The sequence below is a fragment of the Lethenteron reissneri genome, chromosome 22, assembly GCF_015708825.2.
Source record: "Lethenteron reissneri isolate LAM-NWPU_2019-01 chromosome 22, ASM1570882v1, whole genome shotgun sequence".
Lineage (NCBI taxonomy): Eukaryota > Metazoa > Chordata > Hyperoartia > Petromyzontiformes > Petromyzontidae > Lethenteron > Lethenteron reissneri.
In genome coordinates this window covers 11924266-11945410 of record NC_083800.1, presented here as the reverse complement: position 1 = coordinate 11945410, position 21145 = coordinate 11924266, and the positions used below count along the sequence as shown (strand labels likewise).

Genomic DNA, 21145 nt, shown 5'->3' with positions numbered 1-21145 from the left:
CACGCGAGCGCCACTGCTCGCGAACAGTGGCTGCAAACGGCAGCCGGTTGCGTTATCGTTGGGATTTGATGCTGCGCTCGCAATCGCGCGGCACGTGCGCTCTGCACGACTGCAAGCCGACGATAACAATTGAACGTGCCTTCTTGTCAAAAGGCCGCTGCTGTATGAAGGCCCACCCATGTTGCGTCAGTCACGGAGCTCGTTTGACCGTGCGTCACCGTGTTGGGCAGCCAGGGTTGACGAAGGGGAGAGGCACCCAATGACCAGTTCAGATATCACCTGCCACTGATGTTAGCCGTGTCCAGGAATCGAACTCAGGTACTCGGTTTTCACAGGGAAGTGCACCGACAACCACTGTACCATTACATTCACGAGTTTGTTGTTCTGTAGCTGTCTTTATAAGTAAATTTGAGCCTAAAAAGAGTTGGATGCAGAGGCATAACAGGTTCAAGGTCAGAGGAGGTTTTGAAATAAAAATATAAACTGCCCGTCGTTTATCGCTGGGACATTTCGAGAATTGGGTATTGCTTTTCACACTTTCTTAATACCGCCGGATAATGACGTAATTTAAACTTTTGGGTCAGGTTAGTGGGGCTTGGGCAGCACGTATCGCGAGGAGGGACGATGGCCCATGGTTACCAATGATGACGGAGTGGCAGCCAAGGAATGTAACAGCTCCTGAGAGCACACCCACCAGAGGAGATGGAGCAACTCAATCAGCGTGTGTGCACGTTCTGATCGGATCAGAACATCGCAAGGTAATGGGAGAAGGTGGTCGCTTGGGGAATCCTTCCTCCAGCACTCGATTGACCCGCGGCTGGTAACGATGATATCCCTGCATATTAATCGGTCTTCACTATTGTGTTGTCTGTAAGAATTGAGGTGCAGTGTAACATAATGGAAGTTCACGTCAAAGTCGAACAGCCATTTGGAGGGTCTCGTATTCATGGGTAGCCCGTGGTGTAATTTCCACATTACAATGATTTAACGGCCACTGTTCATTTTAATTTCTAGGCACTCATTTTGATGAACCCTCGAGGGGTCGTGGGCTGAGTCGATGGCCAACCAGGATTTGAACTTGCGTTCTATGAGATTGGGTGCTGTACCTGAACATATTGATTAAAAAGGAGGAATAAGTGATAAGAAATAGAAGGAATGAATGCTGCCATGGTGTAATGTTTAGCACTGGATTTGCAATCCACCGGTTTAATTACTTGTTTTGGTCACTTATCCAGGAAATTATTGCTGAGTCTAAGGACTTTTTTTTATCCCGGAGGGTCTTGCGTTGCGTTTTTATTTCAAGAAGTTTTTCGCAAATTAATGGTGAGCATTTATACACCTGGGAGAAAACCGGAGCACACAGAGAAGGCGTGCAAAGGGGCAGCATCGATCCCCCGTACACATGAAAACCAGATGGCTATTAGTCCACTTGCTGTACTGCTTTCTCCTGGCGAGCCCAGGGTATGGCACCTGCTCGACACCCGCGGGAAGGGAGTTTCACAACATTTGCTCGGCGATCCACCAAGCCTCACTGCCTTCAACAGCGCTGGTTTAGAGGCTGCCATGTGCCGAGCCACCATCGGTCTCCCGAAACAGGTGCACACACCAAAGTCGATCGGCGAAGAGGAGGCCAAATACCCCTTTTGAGGGGCTCTGTAAATCTTCCCCGAGTAGAGGCCCCTCCGTCAGCAGTGGCGTGAGCGAGCAAATGGAGGGGGGGGGGGGCCCGCACCTCTATGTTTTAACGATAAATATTTTGCAAAAAATATTTATCGTCATCTATAGTTGTCACTGCTTTGTTGTTTCCCTTCGTGCATTGGATCTCCACTTCCGCTCCAGTTTGTTTGCACTTTTACACGCGAAGTACTGTAAAGCTAATGCATAATTCTGCAGTGCAAGCATATGATAGTGTCGTACATAAATGAGCACGGAATCCATTTGGCAGCTGTAAAGTAAATAGACTGCAACGGCAGAGTGCCATATGAAATATTGAAGGAAATAAATCAGTAAGAAATAAATAACCGTCATAAACGGTTTAATTCTTCTCCTTTTCCATTTATTTGAAAAGCATTTTTCTTTAAACATTTTGTATAAACCTGGTATTACACGCGTGTGGTGTAATGGCAACAGACATTAGAATGCAGTAGCTTCGCTGTCATCAGGATGATGTAAAGATATTGCAACCTTTATAGCCATTTCCAAGCGTGCTGTAGTTAGGAATGGATCTCATGTCAGGTATAGACCTATCGTCGGGTAGAACATCCGGTCGATATTTATTGTCGAGTACAGATCGAGCATCAGATATAGATCTCACGTGATATGTATAGGTCTTGCGTCAGATACACATTACATTACAATTTACCACCTTCATTAATTCTAAGATTGGACGAAAGCCTCCCAATGATTTGTCGGTCATGGGGGTCATTTGACCATACTTCACCATTCTGGATAACGCATGTTGGTGAAGGTGGCATCCAGGACCGGTTTAGACATGACCTGCCGCTGATGTTATAGCTGTAGCCCGGAATGAAACTCAGGTTTACAGGGTTCAAAGTGTAGTGCGCTAACCGCTGTGCCACTTCTCCCTGGCAAATGAATATGGGTGGCAATTAATGTAAGTATATTATTAGGCACACAATTATCGTGGTGCACAATTGTCTGAAACGTGTGCCTTTTGTAAAATAGATTACCGAGGAATCTCAATTGGCCCTTGCTTTAAAGTTTTTAAACCACATAACTACCTTGAATTTAATTGGGAGGATACTTCAAGAGTTGTCCTTTAAAAGTTGGTGTGAAAATAATTTGCATTGATTCCTGTGGGCGGCACTTTTGCGGAGGTGAATGGAGACATCTGACTGCAATGAATCATTTGGGACACGACTCGCCACAAACCATGCTTATCCTGGTCTCTACACACACTTGCCTGAACACAGCACGGCGTGTAAATGCCCGTCATAGCGTGAGCAGTGTTCAAACCGTGCAATGTAATGATGGAGGTTAATGTTCAATTTCAGGATGCAGGTTTTTGACTTTGCATTTTACTGGTCGAATTGACTTTGCACGTGACTGCAACCGCGTGACCCTTCTCTATCCTTAATCCCATGAAAGCAAGCCTACTCTAGATAGTTCAATAGAGGTCAACTTGTATGTATGTTGAAATTCTTTCGCATCATACGTAGCCAACCGTGCTAATCGGAGGTGAGGGGGAAGGAAAACAATTTAACCACAAAAAAGCAGTTCTAAAGAAGTTAGTGTTCAATCTAGTTGTTTTAAAAGTGCATAGCTCCAGTGGCTTCCTAATATCGGAAGGAAAAGCATTCGAGACTGCCGTAAAAGCGCATCTGAAAGCGCGCAATGTAGTGCCCGTCTTTGTTCGACGGCTAGCCAAAAGCTGCTGCGTGAACGGCTGGAGTTTCGCGTGATGGTTTATGCCCCCTGATGAGGATCAGCGAGGTATTGTGTGATTCATTTGTGCTGGGAGATGGAATAAATAACTCTTTGCCAACTGGATAGCAAGGCCCGGTAAGTTACGCTGTTACACTGCAGGTGGACACACGCCACCATGTTTATTCCTTTTGGAATTTCTATACGTGCAGAAAACCAGTAACAGTTTCCACCCCCCCCCCCCCCCCAAATTGGTTACTGGTAATACTATAAAAACGAATTTTATTTTATTTTACCAGGTAAGGCCCATTGAGCTATACAGCTCTTTTTCAGAAGCGACCTGGCCACAAATAATAGCTCAACGAAGTTGCTTATCAAGTGGAAATGTATACGAGCCAAAGACTCTAAACGTGTGTTTCTAAATGTGAAGAGAAAAACCGGAGGACCCAGAGAAAAAAATCCACGCAACTACAGGGAGAACATGTAAACTCCAAATATACAGGCGTGATGGTCGGGATCGAACCCACGACCTCCTGAATACCAGGTGAGGGAGTTAACACCTCGCCACCGTTACACCCCCTGTTAAAAAACGCACGAACAACTCTGTAATAGATGACAGTATTTTTCGATTGAAAGCTTTCGTGACTGCAGGGATTCATATAAACGTGGCGAGAATTTTATTGTTTTATTTTTATTATTTTATTATTTCCCTTCTACGTGACTTTACTGAAAGAACCAAGAATAAGATGCCAGTATGGCACATGAGGAGAATGCCACGTCTCTAGGCGAGATTCCATTTTCATATTTCCTCACTCTAAGCTTTTCGATTGCCTTCTACGCCTGCCTCTGTTCGAATTAAATTTTAACAAAAGACACTATCGTTCATTACAACGTAGACTGTTAATGTGTGGTGTGGTAACTCACTCCCCGTTTTCTCTCCAAAGAGGGGCCAATTAAATTCGCCCATGGCTCCCGTAGGCTCCACGTGTACAATTAATGCAGGGTGTGTTAATTGCTTTTCCACCAACCAGCCAGGAAAATTAATTGTAGTCCTTTTAATGAGCGTCTAGATGGGTTGGAGAACACAATCACTTCTCAAATGCCGAGAAGGAGAGTTTGCAGGTCAAACAGTTAACTGGCACTGGAATATATAGTCTGAGCAGCAACGGTGCTGAAAGCATTTTAGCTGCATCGTAGATGTCACGGTAATCGTTGTAACGTGCACATTAGTACTCCATTGGTGGGGCAGGTGAGGGAGGTCAAGTGATGGACCATTGCAGAGCAGGTCAATTCACTGGTGTCTAAATTTGCAACAATCTCTTTTTAATCGTTATAGCAATAGGTGTCGAAAATGTTAATTCTGTTTACACCGTGAAATGCCTTTATTAGCACTGTTTACTGCACGTATCACAGAGGAGGCTCATAACTATAATTACATTCTTTCCACAATTATTTCCTGCTAACTGAACATATATTAATTGTATTATTATTACTATTCATGGGATTTTTGTGAATGGGCTTTCTGTGAAGAGTCCAGGTGTAAAATGTGGGCTCATGGTCATGTTGGAGCACTGAGCCGGCCCCCACTGAGACCCCCTGCCTGTGAATGTGAGTGGCCGTCTGTGTGCGATCAAGCAAGGATGTCGGGTGCTGCATATATAATGGATTCAGCCTGGTCACCAATGGCTATCAAAAAATAATTGGAAATATAATTTGCAACCCAACTTGGCATACTCTTAGGTATTTTCGGTAAAGTCACGTAGGTAAAAAAAATGAATCATAATTTTTTTTTAATCATAAATGAAAATAAATAAATTAAATCACGACGTTTCGGAGGCAACACAAGTCTCCGTCTTCAGGTGGGACCGTCACAGCCAGAGTTATTTATTTTATTATTATTATTTTTTTACCTGCGTGACTTTACCGAAAAAACCTAAGAGTATGAATCCTTGCAGTCACGAAAGCTTCAAATCTAGAACCAACTTGGCATACCTTGCAAAGGACAATACTGGACAATTTTTCCAATATTCCTATCATCCACGGAGCATGTGGATCCCCGATAACTATTATCCGTGACCCTATTCTTCCTATTATCCTTGATTACCCCCCCTCCCTCTCCACAAATAAATGAGGTGAAATTGCAGATAGCCCCGCGGGGAAAATAGCATCCGTGTCATTGGACCCACCGCGGATAAGAGGAGAGTCTTCTTGCATTTCGAGATGTGTCATATCAGATTGTTGACATGCGGAAAGCCACGTTCACCAGCGTTGTGCCATCGAGCGGAGGTTTTCGTGATTTGCTTCCCCTTTGCAATTCAATCGGTGTCGGGGTTTCAGATCGCAGCTCGATTCAAGAATCATGGGGTTTTTTTCCTTTTTACAGCGAGGTTAATGTAGTGGCCTGTAGTTGCAGCAGGGTCGCGTGAAATCTTTACGCACAAATTGCAGGAAAAGAAAAGCGTCGATTTCTACAAACGCGGTTCAATGCATATATCGTAAGCTGTAAGAATCTCTATTAAGACTCAATACAAGTTATTCAATCAATTCCTGTTATTCATTTCCATCGATGTTGTTATAATGACTTTCGTGAGAAAACCTCAGATATGTTAATCGACTGTCCATTCATTTGTGTGCCTTTATTTCTCTAATCCGTTACCTGGAGAAAATGTTCTAATACCACCACCTAGGATTTTGATGAGATTTTATCTCCTTCCCTGAATACTCTCACTCCAAGTAACAGTTTCAATTTCCACCTCATTCACATCGGTTCGATCCCTATCCCAGGTGCATAATAACATCGGTGGCAGTTGGTATTGGAACCTCGCATGTGATATTGAGAGCGGCCGATTGGGTTGGTGGTTTTGTATAATTGTGGACCCTGACTCCATGTATTCCTCTGATTCCATGACGGGTTTTCTCCACACCAGGCCATCATTGTTGTAGCATAATTCAGGTAAAAGATAATTTAACACCTAAGAGAGACAATGAAAAATGCCGTTTTGTGTTAGAGCAATCTACGCTATTGTTCATGTTGTTTTGTCGTATGGGATTGTATTGGATTGGCTGATGAACATTTTCACCAGCGTGTATGTTTTTCATTTTCAGCTGGCAATATTCAGCAATGCACCCAGTACAAAAACCTTCAGGAGGTGCACACAAGTAAGTTTTGCCTCAGAAGGAATGTTTTTGTATGTTTGTGTGTTTTAGATTGATAAATTAGGATGGTTAGCTGTGGGTTTAGGCATTCTTACGCTTTGAAAAAATAAAAACAAATATTATTCACAAGTAACAAAATATGTGCTTAGCCAAATAAAACAATGCACAGAGCACGTTTAAATAAGTTTGATTAACATGTCACGACGAGACAATACATGGATCCATTTGGTATAATATGAGCATGAAAAGTTCATTGTCATCGGCCATGGTCAATCCACTGCAGGACAAAAGCCTTCCCAAGCTGCTGCCATCTCTCATGATCCTGGACATGAGCTGATTTCATCACTCCAACTCCCATTGTGTATATCCTCTTGTACACACTGAAGCCTCTGTCTGTCACTCCTTCTCAGTCTCCTTGGTGGACATCCTCGCACACACATTCCATCCTGTGACTGCCACTCCATCATCCCCGCACCTCCGATTAGCACGGTTGGCTATGTTTTATCTAAAGTTAACGTTCCTTCAAACGAGTATGCAATTATTTATTTAGCAAAAGTTACGGAATGAAAATGTCATAATTGAGCAAGAATTTCTGCTTTTAAATCGGCAATATCTGTTGCTTATTTTGGTCAGTCTATAAAAAACCCAGAGAGAAATGTATTCTTGTAATTTTTTTTTTCAACATGGATTAGAAACCACACAGCGATTATTGAGAAAAATTACAAGCGTAAATAAAGGTGGGCATGGACAGGACGTGTCAAGAGACGGGATGATGGCCGATGGTCTCAAGATAAATAATTGGCAGAGTGGCAGCCAAGGAATGGAACGCGATGAAATCAGGACTTGTGCATCGGCCGTCATATCGCAAGGCCGTATGCCGTAGACGATGGCGGCGGTGGTGGCGGTCCCAGCGAGGCTTTCAGCCAGCAGTGGATTGACCTTGATGGTGGTGAACAAACCTTGTTAATTATTGTTTTTTCTATGAAATACACCCAGACCTTAGAGAGTGAATGTTAATAAACATCTTCTTGGTTCTTTCGGTAAAGTTACGTAGAAGGAAAATAATAAAATAATAAAAATAAAACATAATAAAATAATTATCACGACGTTTCGGCCACAACGCAAGCAGCCATCCTCAGGTGAAGACCAGGTCTGTCGGGGAGACAGCATCTGAATGATGCTGTCTGAATGTCGCTGTCTCCCCGACAGACCTGGTCTTCACCTGAGGACGGCTGCTTGCATTGTGGCCGAAACGTCGTGATAATGATTTTATTATTTTGTATTTTTATTATTTTATTACTTCCCTTCTACGTGACTTTACCGAAAGAACCAAGAAGATGAATCCCTGCAGTCACGAAAGCTTTAAATCGAAATGTTAATAAACAATTGGCAATTGCAGTTTTAGACTTGATTTGACCTAAACTTTACTCATATATATCATTATTTGTCAAATTCTGATCATCTATAAAATGAACACTCCTTTCAGTATTTATTGCAAGTATTTCATTTTTCCCTATGCATGATTTTGTATATTTTTCACAATTACTCATGAATCGGAGATCAATGTACATTCGGCAGCATGCAGCTTGTAAACATTATTAGGTAGCATGTACCTTGTTGAAAAAATAATCTGTGCTGCTATGTGTCCATTAACCTGAAGTTTTTCATTGTCACCCAATTGTACTGTCTATGCATTGTTTGTAGGAATGTTCTGTGATGCTCTGGGTGTGGTTATATTTACAAATGTGGGTGCCTTACCTTGGCCCGGTCATAAATACGTGTGACATTTGTAAATGTGCTATGGGTCACCGTGGCGATGCTGCTAAATGCCCTCTTCGTCTCCTGTGCATTCCACGTGAACAAAATGCTGAATTATGTAACCATCATTGCCCTTTAATTGACACTCTCAGTTGGTATTTTTTAGAGACAGTGGAAGCTGCTGAATGTGAATCTGCGTCACCAGTGGCGGTCACACAGAACATGGCGTTTGATTGTGGCATGTCAGAGTGTTTCTGTCCTGCCTTTGTTCACGTGAATTCCACTTGTCTTGACGTGTGTTTGCGTTCCCCAGGATGTCCATGCACACGTGACATCGTTATCAGTCCCTCTGTGTGGCTGTCTGTTGTGATATTTAAAGATGGCTCTGGCCATTATCTGCACTATGCAGCCAACAGCTTGTTAGTAAAAAAAATACGTGCATGGGTTTGGATGATAATGATTCCACAACGCTGGTAATTACAGGAAAACCTGTGACCTCTGTCACTTTGCATTTCCTTTGTGAAGATTGCCGCAGGAAATGGGCATCATTCCATTGGATACACTTTTTTGTGTATGGAGAATGCAATTTCATGTTTTTTTCTGAAGGAAGGCGGGAAGATTATTCAGATGTTTTAATACCACTGGGTTTTTGGCGACGGGTGGACTTGGGGTCATGCCATTTCATGGCAGGGTAAAATAATTTGGCTGGGTTCCTGTTCGTAATGGCTATGAGTCAATGCAGAGAACATCTTGATCTTTTATCACTTGTCACTGAACAGGATGTGGTAGAGTGCCCATAAAAGTGACATTTTGTGGGTCCAACATTTTACGACCTAAATTATGGAGAGCTTTATTTTATTCGTTCCCAATCATGATGGCGTTCTACGGTTGGTCAACTGTTCTACATTTTTATTAGTGGCAGGCAAGTCACCTTCCTGTGTTTTAATCTGTCACTGTCACCTACATGATATCTCATGCTACCAAGAAACTACGCGTTTACATTTTTGCAAAACTCAGTATTTCATACATTTCTACATTCGCTTTCGAGTTGGGTGTGTGTTACGGTTCAGAAGGGTGTTTTTATTCACGTTATTTTTTGATCCGCTGTGTGTAAGTAGCAAATTGTTGTAGTCTGCAGCGCGAAGACACCTTGGTCGCTCACACACACACAGAGATGAAGTCTGATTGGAGACATCCACCTGTTGGGAAAAAAGAGTGGGCCTGTTGCAGACGTTACGGTGTCAATCTGTGCCAAAATTTCAGGGTCGCGCCCTCAAAAGAGTTGATTTTCTCCATGCACAGTGGTTTCCTGCCAGTTACCAATTGCGTTCAAAGAGGAAGTGACCAAATAACACGAGCAAGGCATTCTTGGGGGACGTTTCTTGAAAACGAGTGAGAGGCTTTTCCGGGTAAACAAAGAAATTGCGGAAAATATTAATTTGAAAATAATTATTCGTGATATTCTTTGGGTCTTTTGGTAAAGTCACGTAGGTGGTCATCAGGAGGAAAGAGCCAACCCTCTTTCCTCCTGACGATAATCGCTTGTGTTGTGATCGAAACGTCGTAGTTTTTGGTTATTTTCTTTGAACCATCTCCGTGACTTTACCGAAAGACCCAAAGAATATGAATTCCTGCAGTCACGAAAGCTTTAAGTCGATTATTCGTGACTCAACACCCTTTTGAAATCCTGCTACGTTGTCAACTTGGGTTTGTGATCAAAATGTTGAATAAATCCTTATTTTCCTAATTTAAATAAATGTATTCCCCAATTTCATAACAGTTTTTTTCCCTTTGGTAGCGACAGAAAGCAAGCAATAATCCATTTGAGTGAAGACATGTTGTTAAAATAGCATTTCAAAATGTAAAAGAGTTAAAGTATTTGAATAATAAATATTTGAATATTGTAATCTATGACGTTACTGATAATATGATCAAGTCATGAGGTGGCAGCATCTCCATGCCGATATCAATGATGAGGCATCATTCATCCCCTTTAAGTATTCAGCTATTCCACATTGTGGCGTTGTGGCTATAATTATTTGCTCAAGCCACTGCTGTTGACTTCCCATAAAGTGGTAGTACTAATGTTTTCTGCCTCAGAGAGATGATGAGCTGAGTGGACGCTGAGTGTGATTTGAACATGTAATACACCGGCTGAGAAAAGTGCTTCGACTATAGGGGCAGCCAAACAGCGACCAATACATTAGTAATATTACTGTGACATGTGTGACTACGTGCTGCAATTCAACGTACATGTAAATACAATCACCAGCGAAAACACGAATTAGGCAGTGAAACTATTCAATGGAATGTGTCAAATCTAACTTTTGAACATCGTACAAGATACTATGAATACGTTGAAGTGTGGTGTTTGAACAAGGGGGGCTTCTGATGGCTGACGGCATGAAGGTGAGATTCAAATTGAAAATGCAAACTGTTTGGGACGGCTGCATCAGATTTTACGACATCAAAGAGTCACGTGTGCATGACGCTATACGGGAATATAATTGAAGAGATGTTGATTCTCGGTTTCTGAAACTCTCGAAAAAAAAGCAATGTCTCCCATGGAATGCAGGTTATTACTGACAACGATCATTGTGCATCATGTAATAATGGGCATCAGAATTTAAATCTGGCATTTGCATCTCTAAACAACGCTGTATGCGTGGTTGACTGTGAATTTCAAAAGCAGATGAAAACTTTACTCGAGCAATACAGATACCTCTTTGCTGACTAAAGTGTGTGAATTGAGATGCTGCATATTTTAAATACCTGATTCCTCTTTGCTGACTAAAGTGTGTGAATTGAGATGGTGCCTATATTCAAAATTATGCTCTATGGATATAACGTTTACTGTAGAGAATAACATTTTTACATTTCATTTGAATCAGCAGGGCACAGGTAAAAGATGCAGAGATAATCACCTATGATCAGGGAGAGATAGGTTGGCCTTTGCAGACGTATCTTTTTCTTTCTAGGATATTTTTTGCGAGAATGCATTCGACTATAAATATTAAACCATTTCAGAAGTCCTGTTTTATTAGACTCAGCAAACATCTTAAATTATAGTTTGGAATGTTTAATGGATCGAGCTGCATTGTGAGGGCAGTTATAATTGCCATCAACTTGTTACGGTCAACTGTATCACGTGGCCAACGTACACTGCAATTATGGGTTTGTTTTAGGTGAGATCGCGTAAATATAAACGTGTCGCTCACCCACCACCACCCGACACAGCCAATTAGTAAGGTTTGTCACGTAAACAAAACGTGCCAATTAGTTACTACTTCAGCACACCGGTGTGTTGAGGAGTAAACCCACACATCATTTACGATTTGAATACTGTGACGTTTCGCTGGTGATTACAACAGTCAGCTTCATCAGGCGATTTGCCAGAATTGTGAAAAAGTCTTCTTGGTGCGGTCTTAAATAGAGCAATGGTGATGTCATCACCGTGAGCCGGTCAGGTGCGACGACCAGAGGGGGGTTAATGTGGTAATATAAATTACAGTGGATCATGTTAATTTTAGAATATGGAGTTATCGGATGGGTTAGACACAGTAAATCGACATACATTGGAATTGTTTTCCTGTTGCTTAGTTTGTTGTCCTTAGTTTGTTGTGAAAGCCTCCGTGTTCAACTGACTCTGGTCTCTTACGCTGGCTTTGTATCCTCTCTTTTCTGATAGATATTTTTCTTTTCTCTCTCTCTATAAAAGTTCACATTTGCGTGGAACCAAATTCTCACCTGCTCTAACAAGTTTGTTTTTTTTGCCGTGGAACACGCGGCAATCAAATTTGCACGCAACTTGACGTCACTACTCGTGTGGGCAAATTTCTGCTGCACCCTGCGATGCAGCAAAAAAAAGTTGCATGTTGTGCATGTTCCTACTGTGTGTTGTGAATACCCTCCATTATTTTGGGGATTTGTAAGAGCAAGGACTATAAGTGGAACAAAGCAGAAGGCTTGACTTTGCATGACAGCTGCAAGGCGATGGTGCATCTGGAGGGAGCAGGGGCGCCGTAGTGGCGAGATGTTAACGCCCTCGCCTGGTATACAGCAGGACAGGAGTTCGAAACTGACCCTGACGCCTGTATATTTGGAGTTTGCATGTTCCCTGTGGTTGTGTGTTTTTTTTTTTCCGGGTCCTCTGGTTTTTCCCTCCACAATTTAAAAATATGCGTTTAGAGTGTTTGGCTGCTGTAAATATCCACGTGATAAGCCACTTCGTTGTGCTATCATTTCTGGTCAGGTCGCTTCTGAATAAGGGCTATATAGCTCAGTGGGCCTTGCTTGGTAAAAATAAAACATTTTAGTTTTGTAAGTACAATAAGAAGCCTGCTTTTGTAGCATTTTGAATGTTCATCCCACATATGCATGGATATTTTGAATGGCATGCAGTATTCCTTTCAATGCCAAAATGCTCCAAAAGGCGTTCACTAGACTCACAATACATCCATTGAATTGTGCTTAATAGTTTATTTTGGGTTAGATCGCAGGTCGGCAAACAAAATAACAAGAGCCATTTTTTTTCAATATTTCAAGAGTTGCAATGCAACTTAGTGAATAACGGTCACGAATCAGTTCCTTAAAGAGCCGCAAGGTTTCCGACCCCTGGGTGAGATCGTCGTGTAGGTAAAATGTCGTTTGGTTTTACCATAACCATCCACCGTCTGACAGGGCCAATCAAATCTTGACGTCACTACCGTGGGACAAATGTATCAATTGCATCCGATGATTTGGTTTTTGAGCAAACTGGAGGAATGTTGAAGAGCCCAAGCACAACGTTGCCAGTTTCGTGGTACGATGCTTTGCTGGAGATGGCATCCAGCGTCATCGCGTGTTCGCAAAAGCTCGGCTCTCTCCGCGCGCATTGTGCATTTATGAATCTATGAGTGATGTAAATAGTATGCAAATGATATGCTAAATATACGTTTAGGCTAATTTGCTGTCAGTGTACAACAAAATAAAACGTGTATCAGTACAGACGATAAAAACAAGACAAAACCAGGCAGGCAAAATTTATTTTTTTTAATTAAAAGGTTGGCAGATGGTTGAATCACTGGTGGGAACACGGTGGGGGTATGATTACTTGCCCACTATTCAACTCGCAGTTCAAGAGTGAATATCCTGAAATAAATATTGAAGACTCAATTATAATTTCCCCAGCAGATAATTTAGTATCTTTAATTTTACTTCCACGTTTAAAATGTAGGTAATATCAATTTAGACCTTATTTATATTGCATTATACATCAGTATACAAAGGTTACTATTTACACCATACTAAACAACGTGAATGTGTATCATTGTTAATTTTTATCTATGTTTAAAAGAAAGTACCTGGAATATTTACATCGATATTTTATGTTTGAAGCTAATTCCCACAGCCGTGAGCCAAGTAGCTCGATGTTACCCTATTGGCTGACAGTGGTCAAACACATCGTTATTTCTCTGCTTTGTTATACCTGTATTGCTTTTCCATGGCATGCAGTAAGCGTGAGGCCTATGGACCGTGGCGTATAATTCCAAAACCAAAATACATCATCACACAGGTGTCACGTAACCATGTTACCTGTGCACTCCATCACCCGATTTAAATGATGGGACATTCCCTCATAAATTACACACAAATGTATAGAAAGTGAGCAGGCTGCATGCACTATTGGAATCAGAATACTTGTTTATAATGGAGAACTGGGAAAGCTGAACACAAGTGACATTTTTCGATTTAAAGCTTTCGTGACCAGGGATTCAAATTCTTGGTTCTTTCGCTAAAGTCACGTAGAAGGGAAATAATAAAATAATAAAAATAAAACAATAAAATTCTCACGACGTTTCGATTGCAACACTAGCAATCATCATCAGGTGTGCAAACCACAGTTGGGGTTTCACACCTTTGACTTTACCGAAAGAACCAAGAATACAAGTGACATTTTTTGGTTTTGACGGTGAAAAAGTGCAAATTGCAAAAAGCATCGCTTGCTGCCACCACGTTTACAAAAACATGGTCTTTATATTTGTATTGCAATAAGACAGTAAATTTTGCACTTTCAAAAATTGGCCCATGCCCTAATGCAATTGAGCGGGATGCGCTATTTTATTCTCATGCCAAATCGTCAACGATTGTAGAGAGTCGGAGCCTTTGAATTGTATCGGCACGAATGCGCACAGTGCATTATGGTTTTACTTGGTGCAGTTTTACTGAGCCCGAACCATAATGCACTGGCTTCATTTTTAATGAGTCAGAGAGTGTACATATAACAGGTAAATTGCCATTTTTGTTTGCATAACTGTGTTTAATGTTTCCCATTACCAAGGACAGATGTTGCGATTGTATTAAAACGAAATAGACTGCAGTTTTGTGGTGTTTCTTTGTAATTGTCCCTTTCAGGAAAGTAACACGCCAATCGGGTGTTCTGTGCAGCAGTAATACCGTGGCCAAACGCCAACGTGATGCGGTACCGTAATTTAATTTTACCTTTTGGCAGTGCTGCCCCCTATTGGCTATTTTGTGTAACTGGGGTCCTCGTGGGTGATGGGACGAGGCCTGTTGCACGCACTATGAGGCAGCAGGGTGAACAATTCCAGTTGAGTACGAAACTAGTGCAAAAACTGTGAAAGTCACTTTACTGCTGCAAATATATATAGTCACGAACCCGACTGTAACTTGATGTGGCCCGCCCCAACTGAACATCTGTGAAAGAGAGCTTCACGGCTCATCGGATTCCTGCAGTATTAAATATTCTCATGCAGATTTCCTTGTTCTGACAAAGTTCCACTGTCACCCTTGGCGTGATGCCCTTGTGGGCCCTATATTTTTTGACACTTGATGTAAATCTGACGGCTGAATTGACCGTGTTGTACAAGCACGGCCTAAACTACTGCACAACTTTTGTTTATAAACACTGCCTTCGAATAAAAAAAATATATTTTAATGCTGCTGGAAATTAATGTAAGGCATTATCATTATTTTTCGATCTCGAAAATCCATTGAAAATATCTCGTTTGAAGGGTGTCCTGGGTGACGTTTTAATCCTTGCCGACCCAATGACATCCCCAGGTTTCATCACACTCCCTCAATCCTGCTGCACCGCATATCGTCTCCAAACGACATTCGTTCAGGGGGGTGGGGGGTGGCCACGTTACTGACGTGCAAACATCCCAATGTGCTTGCCTGGTGGTTTCAAAATACGCTGCTTCTCTCCAAGGACGGACGTCGAGCCGAGCGACGAGGTCTCCCGGCTCAGTAAAGGCGCGCGCGTGTCCCACCCCTCCCCATCCCATGCCACCCCCCCCCCATGTGTCTATAGATGGACGAGCTACGCTCCAAGGAGCGAGCGGCGGGTGAGCTGGAGAGAGAGCTGGGCGCTCAGGTGGAGGCTGCTCGCCGTTTATTGCAGACTCAGCCGCGCGACGGGCGGGCGGCAGACGATGCGGCGCTGTCGCCGGGAACGCCGCCCCAATCGGCGGCGGCGGCGCTGGGCACGGCGACCAGAGAGGCTGAGGGGTCGGAGGGCTCCTCCAGACGCGCGGGGGTTCGTTTGGCTAGCCCCAGGAAGGAGGCGCAACCGTCGGCCGCCGACGGTGCAGGGGATGCCGGCGAGCAGGCGCGAGGCAGCCCCCCTGTAAGACGTCGATCTCGCTCGCACGATCTCTCGCGGCACCTCCTCTCTCGGGAGAGAACGGCGGCAGTGAAATCTTGGCGAGTGTCTCCACGTCCCGCGCGTCCCTGCGCCCCAACGGGGTCCCCCGGGTGGGCGAACGTCGCAGTTTCCATCGCGAAGCCATTCGTCACCATTCCAGCGGGTTCATGATCCCAGGGCGGTTGTTTTTGTTCTCTCCCCTTCTTCCTTCCCGATGTTAATTTGGAAATTCGCCAGGCAGCCAAATGCACGAGATGAAGGCAGCTGGGATGTTAAACCGCACGGGGGCTGCACTTGTGCACCGGAAGGAGGTGGCTTTCCGCTCCGGGGACGCGTGAATTACCTTTAGAGGAGCTCCCAGCTGTGGCTACTGAGGATCCAGGTCTCAAATCCAGGCAAAGCCACCTGGGATCAAACCAGGTGATTGTCTTGCTCGTTTGATTGATCTCAGCCCGGCCACTAATGATTTGTCCCAAGAAAAAAAAACCTCACATTTAGGATTTCACATTTTGTCCTAGGTTAGCTCCACTGATGTTATTTAATGTTGCACATATATAGATAGTAGTTGACATGGAGTGAAGCAGTAATTTATAAGGGATGCTTGTTGCCAGAACGAACAGTGATGTAATCTTCCAGAACCATCCTTGACACACTTTTTACTTTACTCAATTTGGACTGTACACAAAGCAATCATCACCCCCTCCTGGCAGACTATTGCCCCAGGTATCTCTGGCAAATTGAGACTATCCCCGTCTCTTTGAGTTCTCGCCTGGTTAGAACTAAATCAACTTGAATGCTCTGCTCAGCGTAGGAGTTCTGCCCATAATGTCTGTCTCAACTCTGCAAACCCAGTCGATGTAAAATCACGTTCCAAAAAGTAGGCATGTATGTGTGTACGTTGAACTTCTTTCGCACCGCACGTACTACTAATCTACTAATCGGAGATGCACAGCGCTTGGGAACAACAGACGAGTCGTCAGCAGGGAGCAGCCCATTAAGAGAACACTTTGTGTTTTTTTACAAATCCAATCAACAAATGTAAAACAATCTGTTAACTAACTTGAGCTGAATTAATGCTTATTTTAGGAGTTGGCCATAATTTCGCTTTCAACAAATGAAGCATGCACGCACTTGAGCTTCGCTGTTTTCTAACGAAACGCTTCCAAATGCAAGTGTAGCCATCGTGTGCTCAAATGTAAGACAAGGTAAAGGATGAAAAATGAGAATAGGTTTTTACCCTTTCTGGCAATAAAACAGGTGTTAAGATGTTCAAACACCAAATAAATACCTGACACAAGGCATCAAGTCTGCATTAACAACGCATAATTGTGGCAAAACATGCAGACAAACACGCTCTGATAATGTATGCATTGTGTTTGAAGCTGATTGGCCTACACCAGAGAGATCCTTCTTCATGGCCTCGTCTCACCACCAGTGTTAGACCAGAGAACGCCAAAAGGTGGACAGCACAAATTTTTGATTTGAAGTTTTCGTGACTGCAAGGATTCATACTCTTAGGTTTTTTCGGTAAAGTCACGTAGGTAAAAAAAAATAATAAAAAAAAATAATAGAAATAATAATCGAAATAAAATTATAAATATAATTATAAATAGATATATATATTTTTCTATTATTCTATTATTTAAATGTTTAATTTTTATTATTTATTTTTTACCTACGTGACTTTATCGAAAAAACCTAAGAGGACAGCACAAAGACAATTCAAGTATCAGACAGAGCACTTTTCGACGGGTCGAGCAGTTATATAACTCTGGGACCTTTTTGTCCGTATCCAAAATGATGAAAAAAAATACGTGTTACCCTTTCTGGCAAAGGTAAAGGCAGTAGCCCTGCAATTGTTTTGCTCACGCAACTACTCTCAGAAGGGCCTCTATTGGAGGGAGTTCAAGAGAGCCACGTGGAGGGTATTTGGTCTATCTGGACAACACCGTTATAATGGGGTCATCTATCACTTAAGTATTCATTTCAATTGTTAGATGTTTTTTCACAACACAGGGATGTGCATGGACATGTAATCATATTCGTATTGCACAGAAACTAGCTTTTGAGTCCTAATGGCATGGTTTGGGTTCATTGTTGGCATGACAACTCACAACGATTGTAGTAAAGGTTTTTTTTGGGGTTAGATTGCGTAAATATAAATGTGTCGTTAAGACACCACCACCCGACACAGCCAATTAGTAAGGTTTATAATTGTGTCGGGTGGTGGTGGGTTAACGACACATATTTACGCGATCTAACCCAAACCAACCCCTTTATTATGAATATTTGTTGCGAAGGCCTACGTGTTAAGCTCACAATGCTCAATTGCCAATTACTTGCATAAGCTCCACTCATTTGCTCGATGTTTGGCTGTCAGTGGCCGAGCATGGTCACCTTTACCGAATTACTGCACAAATGTTCACCCAGCTCTGGAAGATCTGTGATAACATGAGGCTACTAATGATGGTACAATTATGCTAAAAACGTTCATGCAATCTTGGCACATTTGGGGGAATTGATTGTGAAAAAAACACTAACAATGGCTGTTTAAGACTTTGCATAAACTATAGATATCTATTAAAATGTGTGCTTTGTCAGCATTAACTCGTGAGATTTTGGTTAGATTCAAATTTCGTAATAATTGGCAATTTATTTTCATTCAGAACTCTTCATTTGCCACATTTATTTTGTGCTGCAGTAGACAGAGTACAATGAAACATTGCGCCAATTAATGAGTTTCATAGTATGTGTGCATGTATGGTGAAGTTCTTTCACACCGTACGTAGCCAACCATGCTTATCGCAGGTGCGGGAAAGGACAACAAACTAAACACAAAAAGCAGCTCTAAAGAAACCAGTTTTCAATCCAGATTATTTAAAATTGCATAGCTCCAAGGGCTTCCTAATATCGGAAGCGACAGCATTCCAGACGGCCGCAGAAGCGCATCTGAAAGCGCTCGATATAGCGACCGTCTTTATCGTGATACTTTATCGGATTACTAAGCCTTCAATTAATAATTTATAGCACTTAAATGAGTGTGTGGTGGTGGGGAGCGGTAGTGTAGCGGTTAGCGAGCTGAGCAATTACAAGGTCGACTCAGCCTCAAATGCGTACCTGGTGTGTAAACATCACCACTGGGGAGACAAAGGCGGCCGGACGTCGTGTTAGCCCCCCAACGTGTGCCGTGCCGGATTTCATAGGTGTTCGCTCACAGCACTGGCCCCAAAAATCTGTTCAGGCTATACGGGGGGGGGGGGGGGTATTTGTCTTTGGTGGTCATCTCTGTTGGCAGCCCTGAGCCAGCGGTGAAAACTTCCACATTCCTCTGGTGGTGCCAGTCTAGTTACCTCGACAAGTTCCCCCACTGTTGGCTTCCCACAGTTCTTTGCACTGAAGCTTAAATAAAAGCGACAACATTTGGCATTCATTCACGACGACTATCCCCACCGTACTTGGCCTTCATTTTAACATGTTACAGATAGATATATCTATTAATAGTCGACATAAAATACGTCGTAACATTTTACAGCGTGAAAATAGGACACCGATATCAATGCTGTGTTTGTCATTCACAGTTGTTGTCAGATGGGGTGAGGATCCGTCGCAAGTTAAAGCTTCGCTTAGCAACACATGACCTTTTCAGGAGAGTTCAAATTGGGACCCACCATCGGGCATATTGCGTACAGAAAGACGCAAGGGTATCGCTGCACTTGCTTATGATGCATTCAGTGCAATGCCAATCCGGCTGGTAGTGGATAAAAGTAACGGGTGCACCACCACAGCTAGCATCTTTTCTATGCAGTATTCACATTAATCACTCGATATTACAACGTGAGCATGAGACAATCGAGCATCACGATTCGGAAATGCAGTGCCTATTGCAAGGAAATAGCATATCATCCTCGGCAGGGGAAACCTCATTGGATTTTCCTATACAAATAGTTTTCCTAAATGGAATTTTCATTGTACTAGCAGCGTTGTGTGCATTTGGCATAGTTTGGCATAGGCATGGAATGCCACCGATTCATATTACAAGATGATACACGATACATATCCTGGCAATGTTTTTTTTACAACCAAACATGTCCTGTAAAAGCGTGTGTGTGTGTGTTAGCTCACAACAACGAGCGGAGCGCCACGTGGCTAAAACACAGCAATTTGGCATAGTAGGGGGATCAGGTGGTACATCGGCCAGTCATTTCAGTCAGTCAACCCATGGCACCTGGCCCTTCGGCATTTCACGTGGCCTTAAAGTGCACCAAGCCTGGCACCAAGCCTGGCACAAGCGCCGTGGGGACGTCACTGCCACTTAGGGGCCAATGGCGGTTGTTGTCGAGTTAGTGTGAGGCTGTTTGTGGCCTGCATCTCTGAGTGTGAGCGATTGGGCGTTAGTGTGTATTTGCGTATGTGTGTGTCACGGTATGTGTTTGTATGGAGATTGTAACACACCACGCACGTTACAAATCCCAGTAACCCATTTGCAATTCCGCAGCATGTGCACAATTGGACAATGGTGTCTGAACCTGGCCTGTATTTAAATAAGAACCCGTCCCACTCATGACCAATAACAGTGGCAAATGTTTGAATCGGTCCAGGGCCTCCCCTAGGTGCGGTGTGTAAACGTCATCACTGGCAATACAAAGGCGGCCGGGCATGGTGTTGGCCATCCCCTTGTGTACCGTGTCCGCCTTCATAGGTGCTCGTGAATGGCACTTGCCCCAACAATATGGGGGAATCTTTGGCTTTGTTATCTTTACGTGTTACGTAAAAGTAAGTACTGGCCACAGATACGCATTGGATTTACAATACTCTACAATCAAGTTGGTTATCAGTTAAAATTCTAGTCAGGGTCTAACTCAGCCCATCGCTCAATGGTCAATGATACGAGTGCCTGTTTGTGCAAAGTCAACATTGGTTGTCATGTGATTAAAAATGATCCCTGCCATATGAATATGGAATTTTCAGCAATATTTTTTGGGTCGCCAACAGAGCTGAGTAGTGCCTCGTGCTCATTTTAACATGGGTGGACAATTTGACTTGACTCTTACAGTGGATTCCAGTATGTGATGCTGCATACGTTTTCACGTTATACAATGACACGTACATGAATCAAAAACTATAGCTCACAAATAATTGGAAGACAATTACTCGTAGCTTTTTGGCTATGACCAGCAGATCTTTTTTCCCACGACTCTTTCT

General features: G+C 43.0%; 1 protein-coding gene across 1 annotated transcript in view; it reads left to right on the top strand.

The window, feature by feature from the left end:
* The window catches only part of LOC133345638 (janus kinase and microtubule-interacting protein 3-like), a 245526-nt gene that overhangs the window by 92935 nt on the left and 131446 nt on the right, over positions 1-21145 (top strand). The window contains 1 exon segment of the mRNA XM_061556581.1: positions 15611-15925. Coding sequence (XP_061412565.1) covers positions 15611-15925 — 315 coding nt within the window.